The sequence below is a fragment of the Centroberyx gerrardi genome, chromosome 9 (assembly GCF_048128805.1).
Source record: "Centroberyx gerrardi isolate f3 chromosome 9, fCenGer3.hap1.cur.20231027, whole genome shotgun sequence".
Classification (NCBI taxonomy): Eukaryota; Metazoa; Chordata; class Actinopteri; order Beryciformes; family Berycidae; genus Centroberyx; species Centroberyx gerrardi.
This window is the reverse complement of record NC_136005.1, coordinates 8,517,470-8,545,003: the sequence shown is the minus strand read 5'-3', so window position 1 is coordinate 8,545,003 and position 27,534 is coordinate 8,517,470. Positions and strand designations below refer to the sequence as shown.

The 27,534-nt window shown below is 44.0% G+C and overlaps 1 protein-coding gene across 2 annotated transcripts in view; it reads right to left on the bottom strand.

The window, feature by feature from the left end:
- Positions 1–27,534, bottom strand: part of p3h2 (prolyl 3-hydroxylase 2) — a 65,448-nt gene that overhangs the window by 9,636 nt on the left and 28,278 nt on the right. The window contains exons 1-5 of one of the 2 annotated variants that reach the window (XM_071908560.2): positions 19,296–19,342; positions 11,849–12,001; positions 10,215–10,404; positions 5,244–5,375; positions 1,679–1,806 (exon numbers count right to left, since the gene is read on the bottom strand). In XM_071908560.2, the coding sequence (XP_071764661.2) occupies positions 1,679–1,806; positions 5,244–5,375; positions 10,215–10,404; positions 11,849–12,001; positions 19,296–19,304 (612 nt within the window). In that variant the 5' untranslated portion in view covers positions 19,305–19,342. Of the gene's footprint in view, positions 1–1,678; positions 1,807–5,243; positions 5,376–10,214; positions 10,405–11,848; positions 12,002–19,295; positions 19,343–27,534 lie in introns of those variants that run through there. The other variant, XM_071908559.2, reaches the window with a different exon arrangement.

Below are 27,534 nucleotides of genomic sequence, written 5' to 3'. Positions count from 1 at the left end.
ACTGTAAACTGACGGCGCTGGAAAGACTTGAGGGCAAGAAAAATGTAAGCTATGAGTAAAAAAAACACGAGCATGAGCTGCAACACATCCTCTCTCACTCTCTCTCTCTGTCTCACACACATACGCAATCTCAGACACACACACACACACACATTCACACAGTCCTACTGGGAGCCTCGTTCACTCTAATGAGTACCAGGCTTTCTAGGAAAAAGAGGGGTTGTGGAGGTGGGACTTAAACAAGGAGCTGCTTGACTTTCCAGTGGAGGTGGTCAGAGGTGCCGGGGTTTAGGGAGGACAACTTCTCACTCAGCGCTAAACATGCTGATGATTAGCACCTTTAAACTTAGCGAATTTTCATTTTCTCTACTGTTGGCACATGTTCAACCCCTAGTTACTCAGTGTGTTATGAACACTAGGGGGCAAATTTGGGCAATGAAATAATGAAAGAACACGCCCAGAGTAAAAATATGTCGTCGTACACACATTGACGTAGCAATATCGGCGTAATACTGCCAGCTGGATGGAGAACATATAGAAGTGAAAAGCAAACACTGAGAGGCAATTTTTGGCAAGTGGCGAGTAGCAAGGTTGTCCAAGAAATACAGCAAACAGCCTGCTGCCTCCTGTCTCCTCCACTTCTCTCAAATCCACACTTCTCCTCTCCTTCCCCTTCCCCTGCCTGTCTTCTCTCCTTCCTCTCCTCTTCTGCTGTCCTCTCTCATTTCCTCCTCACTTCTCCACTCTTGTCCATACACCCAGTCAGTCAGTCATCCATCCAACCACAGACATCGATCCGTCCATTCCACCCATAGTTATATCTATTCATACATAGACACAATGGTCACTCCATGCAACCTTCAAAACATCCTCCACATCCGGGTCAGAATTTAACGGGGCTTGGGGCAAAAGTGCGCTTGAAAGTTCATAAAATGCCTGTGAAATTAAAAATGAGGGGGTAAAAAAATGTCCCCAATAATTAGGACCACCTGTTTTTGCATTTCACCCTGCTCACATTTGATTTGTTGTCAAGTATTCATGTGTGAATGTGACTACTGTCCCCCGTGGGCCACCATAGATGATTCAAGACCAGAGGAGTTTTCCCAGTGAGTTCGGGATGAGAAAAATGGAGCGGTTTATGACCAGAAAGCAACTGAATACACAGCCTGAAGCAGTAGAAAATGTTGCCAACACGCAGCCAGCAGCAGGACAAAATGCTGACCTCACATGAACCGCTGAGTTGACAAAAAACAAAACAACCAATATCGTAAAAAAACCTCAACAATTGAGTGGCGGAAGATGGACTGTTTGAGGACAGTGAGTGGTGTGGGAAAACGAAATGTGGAACATGTGGTAGGCCTATATTATTCTGGTTTAAAATAAAACACATCCTACTGGCACAAATTGAGTGTTTACTTGCCAAAATGCAATGCAAATGTATTACTTTATAGATCAATCAAACTTAACTAAGCCTAACCTCCAAAAAATGCCCCTAAAAATCAGATCAGCATGGAAGAAAAAAGTCAAATTTCTTGCCCTGCTCCACACCAATATATACATTCAGTACATACATAAATAACTTGAAGCATCCATTCACCAACCCATCCATCCGCCCAGAGAAACATCCACCCGGTCATTTATCCCCCGCCCCCCCTCCCACCCTGCAGCGGGTGCTGACCTCTCGTGGCCTGCTGTCGTGTCCCAGCACCTCCCTGTAGTAATCCACGTTGTCCGTCATGAACTCCTCTCCCTCATGGAACAGCAGGTAGGAGAGAGCGCACTGCAGAGCCTCCTCCAACATGTCCACTGAAGAGAGAGAGAGAGAGGAGAGAGAGAGAGAGAGAGAGAGAGAGAGAGAGAGAGGGAGACAGAGAGAGAGAGGGAGAGAGAGAGAGAGGGAGAGGGAGAGGGAGAGAGAGAGAGAGGGAGAGGGAGAGAGAGAGAGAGAGAGAGAGAGAGGGAGAGAGAGAGAGAGGGAGAGGGAGAGGGAGAGAGACAGAGCACAGAAAGAGAGGAATTAGATTAAAAAAATCAATGCAACAGTTTCTAGTCACGGTTTACATATGAACACAAGGAGCTGTAATCACACACACACACACACACACACACACACACACACACACACACACACACACACTGATCTTGCCCTGTGCAGCTCGATAAGTTATCCTTGGGTTTCCGCTCTGTTCTATAGAGCTGTAAAGCCATCTACCAAAGGACTGAATGAGCTGCACGTGTGTGTGTGTGTGTGTGTGTGTGTGTGTGTGTGTGTGTGTGTGTGTCAAAAGTGTGGAAATCTATCACGGCTGACATTCCAGGACCATTACCACGGTGGAGCAAAAGCTGCAGTCTGGTTGAGATAGTGGAAACATGCATATACACACACACACACACACACACACACACACACACACACACACACACACACAGAGAGAGAGTTCATTCTGAGGAGCCCTGCCAGGCGTTGCTAGTTAGGTTAACAGAGATGGATGGCTGTGACAGACTGAGCCGGCTGTATATCAGGACTATCAGCTAAATATCTGTCTCCCCTATGATATGTGACTGAGCTATAAACACACACACACATGCAACAACACACTTTCAGATTCAGTCACACACACACACACACACACACACACACACCCACAGAGGCACGAACACCCACACAAACACGCACCTAACCACACACACACCTCCTACAGTCTGACTCAACAGGCACAGGCACATACTTCACTAGCTTGTAAGGGAGCCGGGCTAACCAAAGACTTCCTGTGTTGGCTGAAGCTGAGGCAGCATATCTGCTGCTGGCAGAGCGCCTGCTGCGGCTCCCAGGTCAGTACGAGTCTGGAGATTTCAGCTCTGCTCAACAGAAAAACGCCACTGAGGATTTATAGAGGGAGATTAAGCATCCAGAGCACAATGAGAGGCTGCTGAGTGAAGGCAAACCTCTGGAGCAGGGGTAGCTGTAGTTGTGGAGGTGCTGAGGAGAGGAGTGTAAACATGCACAGGCCACAGTGTTGAGGGGTAGTGTTGAGGAGTACTCAGATTGAGGAGTACTCAGATTGAGGAGTACTCAGACTACTAGCAATTTAACGCCTTAGTTTTTCAATTTTTGTAATCCGCTTTCAGTTACTAGAGTGTTTTTACAATTATTTTTCTTTGATATGGTTTAATTTTGGTCAGCGCAAATTTATAAAAAAGTAGAAAAAGTGAAAATCCCTCTGCATCTCATGCAGACAACATGCTGCTGATTGAAAAAAAACCCAACACAATTTAAATATGTTTGATATAAATGAACTACTGTTCAGCCTACTGTTTTAAAAACAGAGCAACAGTCTTGCTTCACATTTTAAAACAATGATCGACAAGCCATATACGGCATGGCTTTGAAGTGGGTAACGCAAAATATTTGAACAAGTTACTTTTAATAAAGAGTAACTTTATAACATAACTAGTTGTCAAAGTAAAGTAACTAATTACTTTTAAAAATAACTTTCCCCTCACACTGAAGGGCCTTCCTGGTACTTGAGGGATGCAGTTAACTTGCTGGCAGTGCTATCAGTTTTTCTTCGTGCATGTTAGCAATCCAAAGCTATTAAATCTCACCATTTTACAGTCTGCTGACAACAGACACAGGCAAATATGTAAAAGTCGCCATGGCCAACACCATGAAAATACCTCGTTTCTACAAGCAGAGAACGAGTGTGCACCCTCCTAGAGGTTTTTTCATGCATGTATCCTTTTCAAGTTCAAACACTGACACATGTTTGAGTAAGGTGTTGGAGCGCTGTAAGTTGAGACCTTAAATAATTATTGAAAAAGAGGAGAGGCTTAGCATTTACAAAAGCGGTGATACTGTCAGCCATTCATGCCTTTAGGATTTAAGATACAGTAAACACACACTGAATCTTTTCTGTCTCTTCACAGGCCCATGGGAAGAAACTTTACAGACATCCACACACAAACTGACTCACAGACAGACAAAAAGACAGACAGACACACACACACACACACAGACACACCCACACACCCATCAGCGTCTGTTAAGAATCGAAGCCTGTGCTCGGTGTGTTTGCACAGATCCAATGATCCACTTTGGTTTATTAGAGCCACATGCTTACGGGTCATTAAGTATAATCTGGTGATCTCACAGCTACTCAGCACACTGTCTTTTCCAACTACGATCTTTGTTGTTTTGCCAACGCCCTTGTCTAGAAGAGCTTTTCACTAACTCTTCATCAACAGTAGACAGCTGGGGGCTATCCATCCACTCACACACACACAGACACACACACAGGCACATGCACGGAAACACACCTGAGAGGTCACTGTCAAGAAAATGGATACACCCATATAACATTTGCCCAGACACACACACACCAAATAATGCCAATATTCACGTGGAACAATGTGTGCTTCCTAACCGGGTGTGGTTCGCTGCTGATTGACTCTTTGTGGTTTCTCTGTGTGTATGGATGTGTGTTTTTGTGTGTGTTCTTGTAGGTGCACGTGTGTGTGTGTACCTGAATGTGTGTGTGTCTGGGCGTATGTCCTATGGGTGTGTCAATCTTCTTTGATTGTAATAACACTGATGATAATCAGGTAGGTGTAAGAGAGAGTTTTGTTCTTTGTGCTATACAGCGTTTTATTCTTAAGAAACACTGTATGAAAATCAGTGATGGCTTGAGGTTTTCTATCAGAAAAATACTCTATGACATTTCCATATAAGAAGATGTTCATTTTGCTACTAATGTTACTGATTGATAACACAATAGTGATTCAACTTATACCCAGTTCATGAAAGCTTTTACATTTGCTGTTCTAAACACACGATAGCAGTTAGGTCTTTCCCAGGAAAAATCCTCTGCCGCACAAGAAGTGATGCCTTTTCTGTTTATTGCAGCTGTAACAACAGTTTATTTGGAATAAACAGAGGAAGAACTGGGTAGTTAGCATGAGCAGTGATAGCCACCAGAGCGCCACCTACAGAAACTCAAACTGCATCCACAGAGAATCCAAGGAAAAAGACGTCACAGTACTGAACACACTGTTTTGATTGACAGGTGATCTCTGGGAAGTGCAGTGCAGAAACACCACAGCAATCAGCGCTTAGCAACATAGATGTTGCCAAAATAAAAAAAACAAATAAAGATCTTGCAGATTACCACTGTCATCTCACTGACAGCTAATTACTGGGATTAGTTGGATGTGGAGAGGATAAAGAGGGAATGTTTGCGACTTACACTGGAAGTTGGCGAACTGCAGGTAGTCGTAGTGCAGAGGCAGGTAGTTCTCCATGGGAGAGAGGCGGCCGGGCCGGGTGGCCAGGTCTCGAACACACTCATGTTCACAGTGCAGCACCTGGGTGAAGTGGTCTGCAACAGAAGTCATAGATTTTGAGTTTTTAGATCATTAATGCACCTTGGAGATAATCAGTTGTTTCTTAAAGTGCTTTATTCATAAGTTGAGGGAAGGGTTAGGGTCTAAAATAATAAAATAATGTTTGTATTTTGTAATCAACGTTCTTAATAACTAATTTCTAAAGGTTCTAAATCATTTTCATTATGTTCAATAATAAATAATAATTTCATGTCAGCAATTATTTTTCAAGAGGTTTTAAGAGTGTCACTTCAAATGGTGCAGATCCAGTTACACACTCTGTCCCAGATACTCCAAACCAGTAAATGGTCTTCATCAGAAGTGCGGTGGCCACCAGTTCCCATTACAGAGTGTTTACATTACAATTAGCTGTATTTGTATTACAGTTAGCGCTACACACTGACTTGAGACTCTGTGTGGTCTGCTGCTAATTTAACACACACATGATCCCACACCCATTAACTGTTAACTCTGCTGACGTCATCTGTGTGATGTCAGCTCAGGGTTAAAGGGGCACTTTGATATAAAAAGTAGTTCTAATAATGGATATCACCAAGCATTTGACACATAATGGGAAAATTGATGCACTTGAAAATCTGCCTAAAATGATGACTTACTTCTTAGCTTAGATACTGTAGTTGGAGCATGGGGATTACGTTCTGTCATTACACTTCTGAAATACAGTTGTTTTTTTGACTAAAGCAGACTCCATTTGGCTCAGTGGCATATTACGATATGTTGCGTTTTGATAAAGTAGCCTATAAACTGTTCTTTTTCTTACTAGAAAGGCTCCCATTTGGCCCAATGGCATATCATGATGTGTCTGAACACTGGAAATAAGGGGGACTTTGACATAAAAAAAGCCATTAAAAACAGCCATTGCTGATAAAATGCATCAATAGCGGTAACTTCAATCTCATTGTTCCCTTTATAACAGTACAGTATCACTATAAGGGCCAACTTTTGGGCCAGGGGCTTTTCAGGATTTGTCTGAAGACAGAATTTGTGGAAAACAGACATTGGAGCGAGTTAGACCTGATGATCTGTATCAAATCGAATACAGATAACTACAACATTAAGACATTCGCTGTTACTGTGAAGTAGATCAAAGGTACAGCTAAACATTGTTCCCTTTATAACAGTACAACGCTTTCATGTCTTTGTTGCTTGTACACTGGCGAGGCGATATCCTCAGGTGATGATAAATCCTGTTGTTTGTTCATCCTTCAGGGGAGACTGATTTCACAGTGTGCTATATATCATTTCCTTATGTCAGGCCCTGGCAGACGTGAGGCGGACGTTCAGTAGAGAGAAGAGCCAGTTGGATGGATGGATGGAAGGTGTGTGTGTGTGTTGTGCACCACTATTTTTCCGCTCTCAGACAGCAGAGATGTTTTAATCTCTCCAAGTCTTTCCGAGGAGCAGAGAGCTGAATTGTGTCATGCCAGAACCACGCAGTTCCATAAAGGGACGCGCGGTTTCTGGGTCTGAAAACCATCATTGGATTACATGCGGAAATTTAAGCCAATACACAAGGAAGTAATCCTATGAAATCCATTCTTTTCACTCAACTCGGAAAAAAAAAAGACTATATTCCACTCAAAAATACATACATATGCCTCCGTTGGCCAAACAAACAACATAATCACAGATTCTCCATTGTAGCGTTCCTGTGGAAAATAATCCCCTGATTAGACGTCAAACAAAGCTCCGCCAAAACTAATTAGCCAATTAGCAGTGTTTATTCCACCGGGCCATACCTACATTTGAGACAAAGCACGCTTGTCAGCAATTAAGCTGCGGCTACTGCTCTCTTTTCAGCGAGAAAGGCCCGTCTGCTGTCGACAAAAACACAACTGACCAAAGCTGCTGTGTGTGTATAACAGTATAATCGCGTCATTATCTTCTGGTGCCAGTGTTTTGCTATGGTTAACGCTCTTGTCACGCATCCCTCCACACCAAGCGTGCCGATGCTATCCAGCTACCCGACTGAGCCACATGGACTCCCGCTGCCTCCATACCATGCTGCTGACAAAATGAAATGATATCACAGTACATAAACTGTGTATTTTACTGCTTATACTTTATGGAGCCCATTATGCCTGCATGACTAATACTTGGTGATAAAATGATGAATCAGTGTAAGAAATACTGGCTCTTCTATTTAACTGCCAGTTTGATGAATGCCGGTGGCTGCTGGGTGGCGTTGTAACTGTCTGACAGTGGCCTCTGTCACTGAACTGTCCCGTCCCGTTCGGGGGTCATGAATCTGTTTTACAGGGTGGGGAGAGAGAGAGAGACAGTAAAGAGAGAGAGAGGAATAGAGGGATGAGTCAGGTACACAGATTGTGAGAGGTACAGCTGGGAATAAGAAGCAGCTAAGAATTTAAGCAGAGAGAAAGCACTGAAAGAGAGAGAGAGCAGCAAGGAAGCCAGGTCGAGAGAGGTTGTAGAGACAGTGAGAGAGAGAGAGGAAAAGAGAGAAAGGGAGAGACAGAGCGAGGTCTTGTAGTGAGTCATTGGGGCACTCAGCCCTCGATTCTGGCCCAGGTTCAGGCTGTTTTCCTGGGCTGTCGGAGATGGTAATAGAGCATGTCTACCAAATCCCCGGAGCTCACTGCATACAGCTCAGCTAATAGTTTGGAACAGCAGAGGATAACACTCGACACATCGGCACTAACTAGGGCCGAATGGTTTACATTAGTTTCTGACTGGCACATGCTCTCAGAGGCAGCTTACCAGAGGGAGATTTGCATTCTGCAGTAAGTCTCCCAGGTTTGCTCTCTTACTCTCTCGAGTGCCGTAATGTGTTGCTGAACTTAAGAATTAATCCCACATGTGAGTATGCATTGTTACCTTAGAACAGCCTTTAAGCTAGTCATAGTTTTTTTCCTCCTCTACAGTCACCTCATAGGGTTCAAGTTAAAGATATTCAGAGGTCTGGTGAAGCACTTACAGGGTGACTGCAACAGTGTTTTCCAATGACAATATCAGGGTATTAGATGGGGAAGGCCCATTAATCAAATATGAGTATGAGAAGTCATAGTCGTTTAGAGGCCAAAGGAGCAGATGGAATGTAACGTCAACTTGCCATAAAGTAACCCAGGTGAAAAAGCCATTTAAAGCAAGGAGATCTTTGAAAGCACAATTTTCAGTAAGTACCTTTCCCTTGGAGATAATAGAGAAACCGCATGTGATGTAGTGTTGGAGAATCATCTGTTACGTACAGTGCAAATTTTACCAAATCGGGGTTTGTTGCCTAATAATCGGTATCTATTTGGGTGGCTTGACATGAAACCCCTGCTCTATGTCTCTCTCTTGTGTTTCCTGTAAGTCTTTACTGTATACTATCCAATAATCTCTTTAAAAAAAACAGTGCACTGCTCTAAACATGTTTATTTTTACCATGTTGTAGATTCCCTGTTATAGCAGTGCTCTACTTTGGAGCTGTTTAGACAGGACTAAAGATGGTGTTGCGGTTTAGATATGTATGAGGGTCATAAAATATAAATATGAATCAGGTCTGAAGTCTTTCAGTGTGCGGTTGGATGTTTATTTTTTACCTTTCTAACTTCCAAGAAATGCAAGCCAAGGGAGGGGCATTGTCATATCCAAATATCTTTATTTCACAATCTGGATTGCCAGGAAAAGCTTGGCAACCCATGAAGACAAATATTGATGAAATAATTTGAAGTTTCATCTCAACAAATAAATTATTCAGTATATATTCCTGATTCATCCTCTGAATTAAAATAAATACATGCCATCAAAAACAACTCGCTTTGATTGTTTTTGGGCTATCGAGTCCTGTGGAATAGGTGAATTCCTAACACAGACTAAACTAACTTCTCTCTCTCTTTCTTTCTGCACCTCCTCTTCTCTTCTTCCTCTCTTCCTCCATGCCTGTTATCCCTCATCTGCCTTTTGACCTCGCGCCAAGCCACTGATAAGTTGATAAAATACTCTGCACATCGACCGAACAGTCTCATTCCATTCGTCTTAGATACTGTCAGCAATTAACTCCTCAGGCTTTTCAGAATCACAAGATTCACTCCTGACATTTGCTAAACCACTGAGGCCGTGCATCTAAACATTAACGCAAAGTGGTGCTCCCACATCAACAAACAGCGCAAGGTGGGATTTCTCAGATGGGGGGAGAAGCACAACATCTTAGCAAGCCTTTGACAGACAGCGATGTGCAGGAACATCAACCCAAACAAGCAAAACAATTTCCCAATATGCTTTTATGGCACTGTAAAAAATCATATTAAACCAACTTGCATTGAACTGATGTCACATTAGGTGCTGATTTCACAAAACAATGCTGGTAGCAGCTATGGACGAGTACAGATGTCATCTCAGCTTTTTGGTGTGATATTTACAGGTTGGTGCAGGCCGTCGTATCAACATCTACTCAATGTCAAAATGTTTGCTGGGGTGTGACACGGAGAGAGGTTGTAAACAATTTGAACCACAGCCTCACCGAGAGGGCGCTGGTTCTAATGAAAACATACACTGAGTAAATAGTTAATTATTGCTCTGGGTTTATATACCAGCAAATCATATTCAAACAGCAGGTCCATCCACATGCTGGAAATGTCATTTAATCTTTATTTACCTGGGGAAGGAGGGCTGAGTAGCCTTGCACTTTTACATACATGCCTTGCTTTAAACTTCCATATTTCTACACAATTGGAGAGACACTTTCTTTGTTATTATATGCCTGTTCAGTCCTACTTTACATCAATGCACAGGCAGCTGAACTACTGAAGGATGCATAACGGGGGACTGTGGTCTTTACAACTAAACCTGTTCAGCTAGTTCTTGGCTCTTACCTGATATGAGCTCCTGCAGGCTGTAACGGTAGAGCAGGTGGTCGTGGCCCTCGAACCTCTGCGGCCCCTGGCAGAGCGCCCGACACTCCACGTCTGCCTTGTAGTACTCCACCAGAGCCTCCTCGAACAGCACGATGGCCCCCTCATAGTCGCCTTTGTCATACAACCTCACTCCCGCTGTGAAGGAGCGCTGTGGATGGAGGGAGAGATGGAAGACAAGAGAGAGAGGAATGAAGATATCTGGATTTATGTCCTTTGTTGCTCCGTGAAGCACTTTATGATGAACCTGTTTTGTTAAAGTAATAGTCCTTGACATTTTCATAGAAATATCCATTTTGCTACCCTCTATTGATATAACACAATAGGGATTCAACCCAGTTCATGAAAGCTTTTACATTTGCTGCTCTAAACACCCGCTGTCAAGTAGGTCTTTCCTGGGAAAACACCGCTGGCAGGCAGAAAGTGATGCGTTTTAGGTTTCCAGCAGCAGCAACAGCGATTTGTTTGCAATAAATAGAAAAACTGGGTAGTTAGCATGAGCAGTGATAGCCACCATAGCTGAACAGACAAAGAAAAGAGCGCCACCTACAGAAACTCAAACTGCATCGATAGAAAATCCAAGGAAAAAGACGACACACTGTTTGATGCAAACTAGCACTAAAGCTGCCAAAATTAAACAAACAAAAAAAAAATAAAAAATACGAGAATTATCACTTATTATCACACAAGCTCTTGTCTTTATGAATAAATTTGACGAGAGAGAGAGAGAGAGAGAGAGAGAGAGAGATGTAGAAAATGATAGTACACAGCCGTGCGCAATTGATTCAAACTGCTATGGCTTTCAACGCTCACCACAACCAGCACTTAACGACCTAAATGAGTCTCCAATCATTAAACTGCATTGGCCACAAACACAAAGGCCCCTTCATACTGCTTCATACAGCCGCAGTTACCCCTTTTGGAAAGAAGAGGAGCAGAAAAACTAAACTAAAATGATTCCCTGGCTGGCTAGACATTTTGGCAAGGTGCAAAGGCAGCTGAAGACAAAAGCTGGCAAAAATTCAACAGGTCACAATGATTAACAGAAATGCTTACTTGGCTGAGGCAGAAGCATCAACACAGCTAAAACTAAACACACTGATTGCAAAGCAGTAATCACAAGGGAGGAAGGAGGGAAGGAAGGAAGGAGGGAATGGAGGGAGGGAGGGAAGAAGGAAGGGTGAAAAGAAGGAAGGAGAGAATAGAGAGAGGGAGGGAGGGAGGAAGGGAGGGAGGGAAGAAGGAAGGGTGAAAAGAAGGAAGGAGAGAATAGAGAGAGGGAGGGAGGGAGGAAGGGAGGGAGGGAAGAAGGAAGGGTGAAAAGAAGGAAGTAAGAGTGAAAAGAAAGAAGGGAGTTAGAGAGGCAGCGAGGGAAGCAAGGGCTGGAGGGAGAAGATCAGAGGAAGGAAGGAAGGAAGAATGTATAGTAGTGAGGAAGGTATAAGAGGCATGAAAGAATGATAGGAAAGATAGAGCTAACGACAAATGAAGGAAAGAAGAAGAGTGTGGAAGGAGGTAATGATCGAACAAAGGAAAGGAAAGGAAAGATGTGCAGGTATCCAAACAGGCTCTCAGACTCGGCCCTCCTGTCTTACCTGGTGAGGGCGGGCTTCTCGGTCCACAAAGTGGTCCTCCTGGACCCCCTGCAGGTCCTTGTACTGCTCCAGGTTCTGGCCCATCTCCACATGCTCTGGGTTGGCCTGGAAATAGGTGTGAGCTGCCGCCGCCGCCTTGTCAGGCTGCTTCAACTATAGAGAAGGAAAGAGGAGAGAGAAAGAGATTTAAAATAATGTAAATGACAAGTCTGAAATCAACACACAGCTACTGAGACTGTGAATAGTACAAACTGGGCTGAATCTCTATGGCCTTCAGCACTCAGAGAGAAAGTATGAACACAGACATGAAGTCAAATCACCAGTCAAGTTAATGTTTTATACCAGCTCATGTGCCAGCTGTGTTTGAAAGCTGGCTGAATAAGCAGGAGGTCTCGTCCAAACAGCATTTCCCATGGTTTAGTTCATACAGCATCACTTGAGGGAAAAATGTGCCATGAGTCAGATGACCATTTCCAGTCCAGCTGTCTCTAGCTGGGCCATAGATGACTATAGTGTAACTAAGCGAAGTAGGAGGATCCACAGTACGAAATGAAAGTGAATGCATCATTTGACAGATAGCTGGGAAAGCTAGACATATCCTCCATCAGTTACATTTTATATTTACACTTTAGGCATTTATTTGCTATTACAATCAATCAAACATAAGTAGGGACTAGATGGCCCAGAGTCAGAGTTCTCTGACCTGAAATGTAACAAAATATTCCTGTGATCCAATAATGATCATGTAACATACAAATGTAAAACAGAGGTCCTCTTAGTAACTTTGTTTACCATTGCTGAAAAATAATCTGTTTGGTTAGCTCGCCAATGTAACCACAACAACCGAAATTGTTTTCTCTGTTACATCTGTCTTTTATAAACAAGAAAATGTGTGAAATTTGATTTTAACAATTTAATGGTTAGCATAACAGCATGCCACACGTCTCCACTGACACTAACGGGGGCGTCCAAAATGTGTTTGCAAGTACACAGGTGTCTCTGTTCAATTCTTATGTGACTATAAGTGCATGTGCTTTTATAAAATCTAAATAAATATTGATGCCAGACATCTTCATTTTTCATCTTCAGTCTTCTATTGGAGTCCTGCAATAAAAACTGACTATGCACCAAAATAGGGCACATTCAGACCATTTCTAACAATTTATTCCCGTCAGGCAATTTGGAATGCATTAGTAGTTCAAAAAGTAATATAGATGGATTTGGTTCATCAGAGGGGAGAAAAACCTGGTAGATTTAGAGGGACGGACTGTTCCAGTCCACATCCTGTCAGCAGGGAGAGTTGCCATCCTTGGAGCTAATAGCTCTACCATGATAGATGAGCTTTCTGCTCTCAAACCATGTGGGATTCAAGAATTTTAGGAGTATTATAATTAAATTCAATTCAAAAAACTTTTATTTATCCTCGAGGGACAATTAGAATTAGAGGATGAAATAATTACCACAGGAATCCCATCCTCTTACTGAAAAATGTATCTAACATAAACACAACAGATTGGAAGGAGTTTGGCGAGCATTGTTGACTTGTGGGCTAAACACAGAGTTGGGAGGAAGTGAATATTTATATGTGTGTGTGAGTGTGTGTGTGTCTGATATGGATACTGTACAGACCACATCATGTGTGAATGACCTCATGGTTAAAAGGATGAAAGCCAGCAGCTGTCATATCTAATTCTTGGCAGCTGGTCGACTGAAAAACTAACTCATACGGGGGAAAAAAATACATTTCACAATATACCTCAGAATATGTTTGGAGACATGTTTCATATACAAAAAATGTATTTATACATGTAGATGACATTCATTCAAAATATAGTTGGAGAGCCAATACACTTTGGCATGATATACATCGTTTCCAGTATTTTTCTAAATATATTCATAATCTACCAGAAGTATCATAGTCAATGAACTTAACCAGGTGACCGTCTTCACTGACTGTAAAGTCTCTGTCCAGCAGTTTCAGAGAGAAGTTTCCTCCTTTCCTGTCTATGAAAGTAGAGGACTTAATTTTCCTGCCCTCTGCACTGAGGCAGCACAGGTGGCCTATTGTACAAGGCACAGAGAGGACTTCCAGATGTTGGGGAAAATAAAAGAGGCTATACTCCCCTCCCCATCCAGCTATACATACATCAGTTAACATCCTTACCTTTCACATCAAAGGTCTGTAAACCTCAAAGCTGACCACTTAATTCCAACGCTTAGCGCTCTCGCCTGTTACACAACACAGGACGTCACCCGGCTCCGTGTGAAGAACAAAGCTCACTTCAAAAAGGAAGAGCCAAGATGTCTGGCGTGAGCGAGTTCCTCTCATTTATCTATCTTTCTTCATTCGATAGTCACTTTAAAATACCTCCTTCTCCCTTAAACAAATATGTCATTTTAGAAAATTATTTGGATGAACTCTTCCTTCATAACATGCCGTGTCCCTATCTGATCAGATCCTAATCATGGTCAAGCCCCAACATGGGCAGGTTTCTCCCAGCTACATTCTTGAAAAGCCCACAGCCACCTTTCACAATGGTAAACAGAGCCTGTATTCACACTGCAGATCAGAGGTGAGGAAACGAGCTGAGGCACATGCTGGATTCGAGGCCCGCTGCCCTGTCACCTTGTTGCATGTCATCCCCTCTCTTTCCCATCTTTCCTGTCAGTCTCTATTGCATGCTACCTAATAAAGTATCTCTTCTTTACAGGCTGTACTTTGTTATTGTGCAGCAATGTACAGATTTAGATGAAAAGTAGGAGAGCGATAAAGATGGAATAAAGGGAGAATGGGAGAATAAGAAGAGGAATTATGAGAGAAAAAAGAGATGCAGATGGAGAGGTGGATGAAAAACGAGGTTGGACATAGCTTGCTGTCTAGTGGAGGAAAGGACAAATCTCATGGTGCAACATGATTCTAACAACAGTATATATACATACATATAATATAATGCAACATATCTCATGATGCAGCGTTAGCTCGGTTACAACATCGCAAAAGAGGCATCTGACCCCATTTGTTTAAATCCTTCATGTTCCCAACAGGTGCAAACCTAAAGCAGACCCCAGCATCTCACAGCCTCTCTCCTGACAGTTGAGAAGGTCAGGCCCGCCTGTTGCCAAAAAGTAGCTGAGAGAGAAAGTCTCCCCCAGCTCCTCAGTACACACAGCCCTCTGTTTTGCCACTCAAAAGTTATTTGTTAGAACAAAAATGTTTGTGCTTTTTGTATTTTTTTCATGGGGTGAACAAGAAAGTAGTCAACAAGATATGACTTGGGAAATCCAAGTCCTGGGAAATAATTCAAGAATACAGTGACCTTCCCTGCACACAGCTGACTGGACAGACTCGCATAGATGTGTAAACAAAGCACATTGTGTTTGCCAGGGGGGAAGGCAAACAAGTTACCAAAAAGTCTGCACAACACATCACAAAGCAGACATGCTGAACTGCTCAGATGGAAGCAGTGGACATTCTGTTCCCACAAACAACCCACTTCTTTTTGAAGAATGATTTCCCTGTCGGCCAAGGTTGGGGCGCTTTTATTGTGGCGGCAGAAGACGCAGGAGAGAAAAGCCTGGCTGGATAAGCTTGGTTACTTCTGAAAGGTCAAAGAGTGAGTCGGCGTGGACTGCATTCCTGCCCAGATCACCTGGCTGGAGCCACCAAGAGTCCCAGTGTGACTGACCAACTACCAGGGGAGAGAGAGAGAAAGAGAGGGAGGGAGGTGGGGGCGAACACCATGAAAGGACAAGGGGGACACACTGGGTCTTTCTCAAAATGCATTCTTGTGTGTTCTTGTGTCCATGATGTGTTTGATGAAATATTTTACAGCCGAAGAACGATTCCAAAACAAAAGAACGTCAGGACAGAGGACAGGTAAAGATCCCTGAAGTTTACTTGTCAACTAAGGATGCATCTAATGGTGACTTGGTCGACGAGAACGAATGGGAAGCCCCAAGATTCATTGCGAGGATGATGTATTATGTCCAAACAGAAATACAGAGCGAACGAGTTGAAACAGCTGGAGAAATTAACAGTGTTGTCTTAAAGGAAAAATCCACCCTAAAACACTTTAAAACTGTTAAGAAATAGCTACTGGCGATGTAGCTTGCATTCCTGGGTCTATTTTGTTATTTGGTGGTGTATATTTCTTATTCTCATGGATAACCGACCAAACGTAGAACGTGACGTCATCTTGAGATATTTCCAGCGCAGATACAATGGAGTTTAATAGCAGAACATCTTTCAATCAAAAACATCGACAGTAAACATTAGGTTTTGGTGTCAGTCCCTCAGAATCAAAGAGCGAGGGCTTCTTTCTAGAGCCGCCATTTTGCACCGACATTCAACAGTCATACAGAGAGAAATCCATCGTTGAAGAGGAAGAGATGTGAATTTCTCCACCGACAACAGCCTCAATAGACCAGAATGCAATGCAGCTACATTGAGTAACTTTGAGTAAGGGGCTTAACTCTTGCTTTTTTTCGACTGGAAAAACTCTCACTCTACTATTACCATCACTCTCTCCACCCACATGTATAACCCATAGCAAAATTCAAGTTCACACCCGTTTGCTGGCAGTTGTCAAAAGTCATTCTGGGAAATGTAGAACATCACTGAAGTAGAAGTAGATGATGCAGGTTAAGGCAGTACGCCAAAAAGTTAATTACAACACTTCATCACAAAATAACTTGGGGAATGCATTGAACATCACACATTGATGTTATCAGTGTAACACTATCTGAGGGTGGCCTTTTCCTTTAATTGATGGCGCAACCTCAAGCATGCAGCCCATCTCTAACTCTAAAGATGCATCCTCTGTTCTGTCATTCTTGACAAGTTCTTTCCAAGACAATTTGGGAAGAACGTTCTCCACAAGGACACAAGCATCGACTTGGCTTTCCTGGATTTGATAACCACATATTGTGTTCTGTCCAGAGTAGCAGAGACCAAGTGCCAAGGACCGCACAGGCTGTGGCGTCCAGAAGAGGGAAGAAGTCTGCCTGCAGCCACCGTGGGAGGCTGTGAGCCCACCTGCCTCCTCCGCCTCCTCCTCCTCCTCCTCCTCCTCCTCCTCCTCCTCCTCCTCCTCCTCCTCCTCCTCCTCCTCCTCTGGCCCCTCAGGGACGGCCTGGCTCAGGCCAGGGGGTCAGCAGGAGGAAGGGGGGGATCGACTCCAGCACACAAACCCAGCACAAACACAGCTGTGGCCGGCCACTGCCAGAGCTATTGTCCTGGGACTAGAGGTCCAGAGCCTGGGGAAGCCTTAAACATGGGAGACTCACTGACAGCATTATCCCTCTTTAATCAAGGGGTTTTCGCATTTCTGAGCATATGACCCAACATGGGTTGCTGTTTCAACATTTGCTCATGTCTAAGTTATGAAAAGTAGTTTACTCCTGAGGCACGGCCATAGTGTTAAAGAAACACTATAGGGAGGAGCGTTTGCACCTAAGAAAATGAAAGCCTCCTATTGACCTTATTCACACAGCGGACATTTTGAACACTTGGGGTGGGAAACTCTACTTGGAAGAGTGAGTACAGCCCAGTTCTATCCTACTGTTGTGTACCAAGATGCACATCATACAAACATTTAGCATTTCACAGATACCGATTGAAAAATGTAGTAAAATGAATGGATCTTAGTAATCAGGCTCACATTTTAATATATTTGGCCCATTATCGCTACCTACCAGAGTCTAGGGGTTTGCTGGCTAATTTGATAACTGTTTGGTTTATCTGAAGTCCTTACTTATGTGTTTAAGTAACGCTAGTTTATATATGCTAATCTTCTAGGCAGAGTTTCCCCACACCGACTGTTCAAAATGGCCACTGTGTGAATAAGGTCAACAGCTACCCAAGCCAGAAAATTCCCCCCAAAAAAGAAAGAAACCCTCCTCCACAAGAGTTATCCACTGGAACAGATAAGCCAGAGGAGGAACAGACGTGGGAGTTAGTGAACGACTCACTCTGGAGCGATAATGGATTTAGAGTCATATATTCAATACCGCCTGACTTCACACATGCAAAGAGGTCAGCGATTTATGGAGAGAGATGATTGCACCGAGGGCTGCTGGGAGTCGGAGTACAGTATCAACATGTCATAAACCCGAAAAGGATCCAAGCTCGCAGATTTCGCATTAGAAACACATGCTCATACATCAAACTGTGCAAAGTGAAAAGTGAAAAGACCCCCTCAGGATGACAGAGCAGAAATCAATCATCGTTTACACTGAATAGTGTAATGGAAAACAATATAGCCTGGAGACAACCATGCATGGTTAAATCAAAATTCCTTCCATTATCGTGACTGCCTTCCCCAGGTCAGCCACAGAGGAGAAAAATGGATGTTAGAAGAGTTAAGTCAGCTTTTTGAGAAGATACGTCTAACTCTGTGATCTCTTCTGCATTACTCATTGTGGGACTTTGGTTTTGGTCAGCTGTCTCTATTTTGCATGGGAAATTGTATGTACACACACAGAGGATTTCATTGGAAAATCATACTGTTTTAATAGAATTTGTGTGACACCGGGGGTTACACACAGTGAGTCGCAGTGTTAATGTAATTTTTGGTAAGCTGCTGTCTCAAGCTTCATCATCTGCTTTCAATTTGCCAATCAAGACGCTTCTCCAAATACAGACACTGTAATATGTTGTGGAGCTGGATCTGAACTCCTTCAGTTAATTGCAACATCAAACAGTACAAGCTTCAAAACCACAGCGACACTGAAACTCTGCCACTAAAAGCTCGTCTTTGAACACATGCAGACGTGTCGACCTTGTACAGAGCGAGTACATTTTTCCTCTCACATGAATTTCAAAGCAGCACCTGTAGAGGTGAATGACTGCCGCTCAGTACGAGCCCTCAGTTTGCCCTCCTTGCTAAAGAGCAACCTGTGTACAAGCTGGCCGGACCGCCCTGCCACTCCGAGGAAAATGTTCTTGATGTGGGCATCGTGTGGTGCCAAGTCAAACGGCCATTCGCATGCCTTTCTCCTCAGGGCCTCCAGCATGATTCACAGGTATGTAAATAGGCCTGGGGTGGCGCCAGAGATGCAGAGGTGGTGCTGTGACAAAAAGCACGTACCGCGATGCCGCAAACTGGACTGGAGACAGTTAAACAGATGTTAACAGCCGCCTTGTCAGAGCTAGAAATCAGAACTCACCAACCTGGCAGCCAGCAACCAAAAAATGATAGAGGAGCTGGCAACAACATGTAGCTACAAGGTGAGTGGTCAAACCTGGCAACCGCAACCCTGAATACTTACGAGACAAGGTATTTCAGAGGGTTTTTCTGGTTCCCAAGAGGTTAGAAACTTCTTGCAAAGCAGATTGGGGCTAGTGCTCAGGTTAACACTGGACACGAGAACAGCTGCAATAAAAACAGGAGCAAAAGTCCATGCAGTGAAGATTTCAAAGTGAAAGCAGACTGAGCTCTCTACTCACCGGCCTCATTCAGACCTCCTGGCGCGGGTCTGCTCTCCATAGGGGACCCATAGAAAAACATCACTCTAACTACGCGCTAATCACTGTAGTGTGTCGCTAACTCTGCACGTGTCAAATGTATGCCTGTGGCTATTACATATCCAAACATTTCTTAATGCTCTATTTAAAGGGCCAGTCGGCCTGCTAATCCTCAACTCACAGGGACGTGACCTTCCTGAAAAGGTTTATTATATTATTACTGGCTGCCTACAGTACAATATGGCCTCACATCACTTAGCATTGTACACATTCCAGCAGGAAGATTTGCTATAGCGTGATAACAGCACCCATACGCAGCCAATAACGGTTTTAAGACAACTGAAAGAGAAGAAGTGGTGTCTCCTTAAAAAGGTTGATGTGATAAAGCTGCTAAGGAATGTGCTGCAATGGGGAGGAACGGTCACATTATAACAAACCTATCCGCCATCGCTGAAGATGTGGAGGAGGGCTGTTTACACGTCGCCAGACATAACAAGCGGTTGATTAAGCTCATATCTACGAAGGGTCTTGTCTCTCCGGTGACGTCCATTATAACAAAAACATGTCCTCAGCTAAACCTGCGCTTGTAAAAATTCTGGAAGGAAGAACGTGGAAAGAAAATAAAGCTTGTCCTGAATTCACATTGTGTGGTACTTTCAACCGTATTGCAAAGTAGTGAGATAATGTTCAACTGCCAGCAGCATGGTGCAAACCTCATTCTGTCCAACCTACACCTCAAACCATGGATTTACAAACAGTAGGAAAGCCATCTCCGTTGCACCGGCCCTTAACATTCCAGCCATCTGTTTGGAGAGCGGCAAGTCTGTTTGTACCCATCCAGGCAGTGTTTTAATGGGAAGAATATTTACTCCTCTATAAACACAGTAGTAATTTTCTTGACCAGACCTATACCAACTTTACTGTCGCTAAACCAATATTTGTGCTGTGCGGCGGGGGTTTGAGACGTATTCTGCACTAGGTATTTATCCGCCAAACAAGCAAGAAAACCCACATAGTATTTATCTTTGGTACGGCAGCATATCATGACTTCAGATGTGTGTAAAGAAGACCAAACAATGCCAGACATTTCAGCTGCTTAGACACAACAATGAGGTGAATTTTATGATAAGAGAGGAAATGTATGGAAACCCGCGTTTGAGTTTTGGCAGGAGATTCCCTGCATCAACAGGTCTGTCTGTGAAACGTATTGGGTTGTTGCTTGGCTACAGAAAGCTTATGAGCTACATCTACACTACCAGTCAAAAGTTTGTTTTTCATCATCTTAAAGCCATTTTGATCTAAAGGCTTATGCTTAAATGCTTGAAATTTGTTTCTTAGACAAATATAAATAGTGAATAGTGAATAGATGAATTTCTTTCCAAAGCCTTTGACTTTCCATCAAGGCAAAGTTTGGCTACTTTAAAGAATCTACAATATAAGATAGTTTTGATTTGTTTTACACTTTTTTTGGTCGCTGCATAATTCCATTTGTGTTATTCCATACTTTTGATGTCTTTACTATTAGTCTGAAATTAGTCTAAAAGTGTATCTGTGCCACTTTTAAGTACTGAAATACACTGGACAGTAGTCTATTCATATAACAGCCCTGGATCCTTATGGTTTCCACTGTAAACTCTATTTAATGGGTTAAGGCTTTAAGCTTTAGGAAACACGGCACTTCAAGAAGCACAATTCATCCCTGGCTGGCACATGGATATGAGCATCTGGTTGAAAATGCGAGGGAAAATGATATTTCACAATACTTGTAAATCATTAGCAAATGGGAGTAGGATTGGGTTCCACTTGCATGGCGAGGAAAGCGGTTTACACCCTTTGGCTCTTTCAAACAAAGCTTTTTATTGCCAGTGTTAGTTGTAGCAGATATGCTGGGAGAAGGTGCTGGCACGAGGAACTTGAACTATGGGAAAGTCTGTCCAAATGCCCAGTGACCTCGCCACGAGGAATTATGTCGTAATTCTATAAAAGCGCCCCCTCTTCCTTCCACTCTGGATCATTTCAAAAGCACACGCTGCATTGATTGATGGTTCAAGGAAGCGTTTGGAATTCTTGGAAGCCTGGAAAACAACTTTTGTCTGTTTTTCTGTCTGTTTACACTGGATGATCCCCTACTGTAAGAGAATATGCAGACCTGTATCCAATCAGACTTCGGGTAAGATTTGACAGGGGGAAAGGAGGACGATACAGTCAGCCATTTTTACTGCACTCACACACACACACACACACACACACACAAACACACACTAAAATACATAGCCATAGGGTGCTCATGATGCAAGTGTGACGCTAATTGGGCAGGAAAACATTACAGCCTTTACAAATAAACCTTTCCATCATGTGCCCATAAACTGATCTTTTCATTAACTCCGTAACTTTGATTGACGAAAACAGCTTCAGGACATACTTGCTGTACACATAGGCCACATAATGTCAGTATTGTACACTGAAGGTGTGAATAAGTCGCTTGATCATCACTGCGGAGCGGCTAAACTCACCAGACGTGGGTTTGTTTTTGCTCCATTGCTAAATCAAACAACACTTTAACACACGACCTGGACTATAACTCACATTTCTGCCACGCTAGTCAGGAAACCAGCCAGCCAGTCAAGGTGTACATTACATACAACACGGCTTTAACACGTTAAGCACATGCCTCGGGAAAAAAAAAAAATCTCAGGAGTGCGTGAGGAGAGCTTTCCTCTCGGTGATGTCATGGGTAAAACTTGGGGGCAGCCTTGTGTACCTTACTGCCCTCCCCTCCCCCCGTCTATCTCTCCATCACGCCACCCCTCTTTCTCTCATCTGTCCGTTCCTGCTGACAGCTCCGCACACTGGCCTCTTTCTGCCTGTCCTCGCCGCACCCTGGGCCCGAGCGTGTTCCTCCTATAAGGTCATGTCGAAGGAATGCCTGAAAAAGCCTCGGCGCTGTCGCGGCTTAAAAGCCTCTTTTCATTACGCCGCGCCGCGCGGAGACACAGGAGGCATGACAAGCTGGGAAAAGCCCGGGCCCTCCATCCTTCATCTCTCCTATAAAGCCCTGGCAGGCGGGGCGCACTGTACGGCGAAAAGAAAACAGCGGTGGAATAATGTTGCCACTGTACACGGGAGCGGAGAGTGGACTTCCGCCGGGGTAGCGTGCCCCGGCTGTGTGGTCTGGGACTGCTGGCTTTGATTAGGGGAAAACTGAGCGTGCACACTTCATCGTAGCGGCCTGAACTCACCAGGAATCCAGAGCGGGGAAACAGACGGTCATCATCCCGAACCTATTAGTTATCAAAACACAGTTCATGTCTATTATGAGCTAATCTGGATCAGGCAGCTTGAATCGAAGCCGTTGTTTGTACATCTGTAACTGCGCCTGCCCTGTGGCTGACATCATTTGACTGAAGAGGAAAATGATTGGTTCCATTATCCGTTTCCATCTCCAATAGCAGCCCAGTAAAGCCTTGTGGGGGCTAACGCTGAAACGCTACACAACCTTCTCCTCTAAGCTATCCAGAAGCCACCAGACTCCACATCAGCTACTGTATCCTTAGTCAACCATCACGCTCTTTTCCCACGTCTGCTCTCGCTTCCTGGGCAGTTTCAGGACACACAAGGCCGGCTTTGTGCGGCAACCTCAAAACACAAGGTGTGTACGCTTTGAGTAGTGCAGACAGGGTGGAAAATCGCCCTTTAATGTCCTCCTCCTCCTCCGCCTCCTCCTCCATCTCCTCCTCCTAACACCTCTCTCACGTTCCCCTCCTGCCCCCAAAATACAGTAACACACTCTCCTTTCTCTCAGGAGCTTCTAAAAACAGGCCTGGTTAGCCGACGTCTTATTTTTACTCTGCCATCCTGTGATTTCAAACACCACCAGTTTCCATTCACATAAAGGGGCCTTTTTTCTGGACTGGGAAAAATTTTTTAAATCCAAGTGGTGCCAGAAATGTGAAATGTGGCTAACAGTTGTGTTTTGTCTCTTGTCACTTTGCAGGAGGTTTTGGTTGAGGATGTGATGTGTGTAGGGGAGGTATACACATGGAGTGACACTCAGGACGCCCACGGATGGAAGATGAGATTTAGCAGCCAGGCTTTTTTCAGTAGTTATCTCTACAGTTTTGCAACAGCTTGTAAGTTTCAGTGTTTCAGAGGTTACCACTATCTCAGAGGAGATAACATGAGGCAAAACCACTTCGGACATTTTGTAGACATTTCACTCCGTCCCCCGTAAAGCTCCTGAAACGAGGGGATTTCCCGCCTGAGAATGACATTACGAGGATCGGCACATTTGAAGGAAACATTTATGGACAAACCCCTTTGAGACAGGGGTCAAGGGTCACGCTCTCACGTGAGCGTGGGCGCACTCAGCTTTTCCACTGGGCCTGTAAAGACGACGGGCTGGAAAAAAGAAGAGGTGGGCTTGGTGTGGTGTTTAAGTGTTAAATCCAAAGCAGGCAAACACTTTGTTCACACACAACGGGGTCTTGAAGGGAAGCACTAAGGAGGACGCTATGGGAAATGTGTATGTGTGTGTGTGTCTGTGTGAGGCAATGAGTATGTGTGCCCCAGCAGACAATGCCAGCATTCATCTCATCCAGTTCTCACTCCGTCCCGCCCCTCCATACCCCAGAGAAATATAAAATGTATTTGTTCATGTTGAAATCAATCTGGTGGTGTAGCGCTGAGCAGCTTTTAACAGACAAAGGGGACACAGGCTTCGCCTCCCACAGCAGTCAGCTTCAGTTGAAGGGGCTTTGCTGAAAGGAAACACGTTGAAACGCATTTGAGAACCAACGACGGATCCAAAAATCACCGAAATGAACAGTTTCTTCTGAGGTTCTCTGACCCACTGAACAATTTATGTTGATTAGCCGTCTAAAAGATGTCTAAATGGTTTATTGTCATCTGTAATTAGGTTACATATGGTTTAAAAGTGAAAGTTTAGTATACGTCTACATGTTAGACTATGTCTTCTGGGGTATATGACAAAAATAAAGCTTTATCTTTTACATATGGACTTATCTGGTACATATTTTTGATATTTATAGCTGTTGATGCATTGTTTAAATATGTAATGTATTTACTGCTTGGTGTATACATAGCCAAAAAAGATCCTCGACTATATGAGAGTTAAAGCAGAGTCGTGACATTGAAATCACGTTTAGTGCTCAGTTACACATTTAGGAACCACTGGTCACCAAGTGAGACGGTTGCAATATCCAAAATATGTGTTATTTTCATTTGACGCAAATCTATATAAACAGCTCTTTCCCAGCTGAAGTTGCATGGAAGTCCACACTTCTATCTATTTCCCATGTCAGCAAAGAATGTTAATCAGCACAGTTGATGATGAGTGAGTCAGCTGTCATGGCAGAAACATCATCTAAAAGGCTCTGTAACTGCTAAATGTCAGAGGAATTTAGCCCAGAGTAGAGTACGGAAAGTTCAAGTGCCCTGGAGGAGTATTTCCTGGTTCAAACTGCAAACTTAGTTCAGGCCATTCTCTGATGAGGTAATGGATCTGCCCTCTTCAGAGCTCAATCACACAATGACGGTTCAAGCCTGTCCATCTTTTCACCACATAATCAGCTCATCAGTCAAACAGCCGCTCTTTAAAAATCTGCCCGAGGCAGCAACAAACTTCAGACAACAAGAAAGGTCAAGAAATGGCCAGGGAAGTAAGTGAAACCGCAAAGTCAGCACAGTTAAAGGATTACCTGAAGGAGAGAAGAATGTACCTCCTCCAACCTCTTCCTAAAGCTGATGGTGGTATGTGAGCTGATTGTACATTCATGTGCTATCGGATATATCGGAAAAACAAATTTCCTAATTTGGAAATTTCACATGAACACCCTCCAAAGTCAGATGATTAAGTTGGGAACTCTGAGAAAAAATTTGCGAGTTTCCAAGTTATGACGCAATGGTGGCAATCGAGAAACATTTATTGCAAGTTTGTTGTTACTAACCTAACATTTGTTTGAATGAAGTTCGTCAAATTAGCTTTTCAAGCTGCAAGACGTCTGTGTTTATTTATTGTTTGTCTTCCGGGTTTGATTTTCTGACATGACCGCACATGAATGCAACGCTGTTTAGCAGCTGACTTGGAGGTCCTGTATGTCGGACCTTCCCACCAGCATGAACGCACCATGAGACTAAACTGCCCAGATCCAGAGCGGAGCATTGTGGGTTAAAATGAGCACTGTTGGTATGTGAGGACCAGAGAGACATGAGTCCATTATATGAAGCCTGTCTGAGCCTCATGGAGAGGCAGCTCAAGTGTTTTGTTAATGACATAGTGGGTCCAGGCTCCTGAAATAAGCCTCGTCTCACCATGCACCAGATCCACTGAACAGGTAGGATGGTGTGTGTGTGTGTGTGTGTGTGTGTGAGTTTGAGTGTGTGTGTCTGGAGGGTTGTTGTTGTTGGAGGGAGCGGAGAGGCTGGACGGTGCAGCAGACAGTAGCCTGGCAGGCAAATTATCTTGGCAGGCAGGTTAGTCTTCTGAGGATCACATCTCCCTCTCTTCTTCTTCTCTCTTTCCTCTTCCTCTTATTGCTCTCACTTTTCCTTTCCGTCTCCTATTTTCCACTTCACTGTCTTTCTCACCTTTTTTTCCCCCGTTCTTTCTTTCTTTCCCACTCCCACTCCCCCCTCCGAGTTACAGAGCGGAGTTCCCCTGCAGAGACCGCCGCTAGCGAGGATGCAACCGGATCCAGGAGACGCTCCCTCAGGGGTCGAGCAGCCAGACTTTGTGGGTGGGAGGGGTGGGAGGGGGGGGAGGAGGGGGGGGGGGGGGGGGTAAGAGCAGAGGAGGTTACTGCTCAGCTCCAAAATCTTCCAGGGGCCTTAGGGAGGGGGGGGGGCAAGACATACAGACACAGGTTGGTCCTCTAAACACTCAGTGGGAGGTGGGCGGTTTGTAGTTCATCAAAACACGAAATGCATCCAGAAAAGATAAGCAGTGTGACTTTGAGCGGATAAACTCGCTGTTTCTTTTGATTTGATTCTCCTTCTCCTCTTTCTTCTGTTACCAATCCCTTCTCTTCCTACAGTGAAACGAAGCACACCTGTTGCTTATTTTTCATTAGTTTTTCTCCTTCCATCATCATCATCATCCCGTCCTTACGAAGATCGTGTACGAAACAAAGAATGGCTGTTTTTCATCAAGAGGAAAGCATCCATCAGCAGTTGAGAATATTCACCCTCTTCTTTATTACAGAGAAAACACAGCAGAGCAAACCGAACAGCTAATCTAACACTGGCCCTTCCCTGACTTCTCATAAACCGAGGACAATAGTGGGAAGGTTTCTGTGTTGTCTCGTCAAAAAAAAAAAAAACAGCAAAAAACACGTCAAGGCTTGTGAACAAATACAGCCCCCATGATCATGTCCAATAAATCACCGTACAGTGAGGCCATTTAACTAGGGAAGCGTGGAAGTATGAAAATATAAACCCCATGAATCAAAACGTGAACAAAGTGTTGTGTGTAAATTTTATTGACAAGCTGGAAGCAATAGTGCGGATTTAACAAATTCTCGACATACTTTGGAACCCATAACAATTGAGAAATACATCCACTCTTTATTTCAAGGGCCAACTGTAAAGAGATATGCATGTGTATGTGCACAAACACACACACACACACACACACACACACCTACTGGTGGGTCTTGGCACAGAAGGTATGCGCGTGACTGCAGCAGTAAGTCAAATCAAATTTATTCCAAGTGCATTCTTCACAGGAGTGTCAAAATACACTTTACACACACACTGAGAAAATAAAAGAAAGCAAATAAATCTTCAGTAGAGCTGTTGGGGGGAAGGTGCAGCTCATAAGCCGGAGCCCCAGGCAGCTCATTTTCCTCATTTTAGACATATTTTCAGCCGCTCGCTACTTCCCTCTGGGGTGCTGCTGCAAAGCGCCGGCCGCGCCGCCGTGTCAGGGGTCGACACACCGCTACATTTCATCTGGCTTTTCACACACACTCGCCATGTGTGGGGGTAAGTGGACGCGTGTGTGAGAGAAAATACAAACTTGCGCGTTTGTGTGTGTGTGTGTGTGTTGAGTGGCCATGTCTGCGTTTGTGTGTGTGAGAGTGGCCGTAACTCGTTTGTGCGTTCGAGTGTGTACACACACACACACCGACAGTGATTTACTGCTGGAGAGCGGCCAATTTAATGACATCGTCTTCCCCATAGAGAAGAAAGAAAAAAAGGGGGT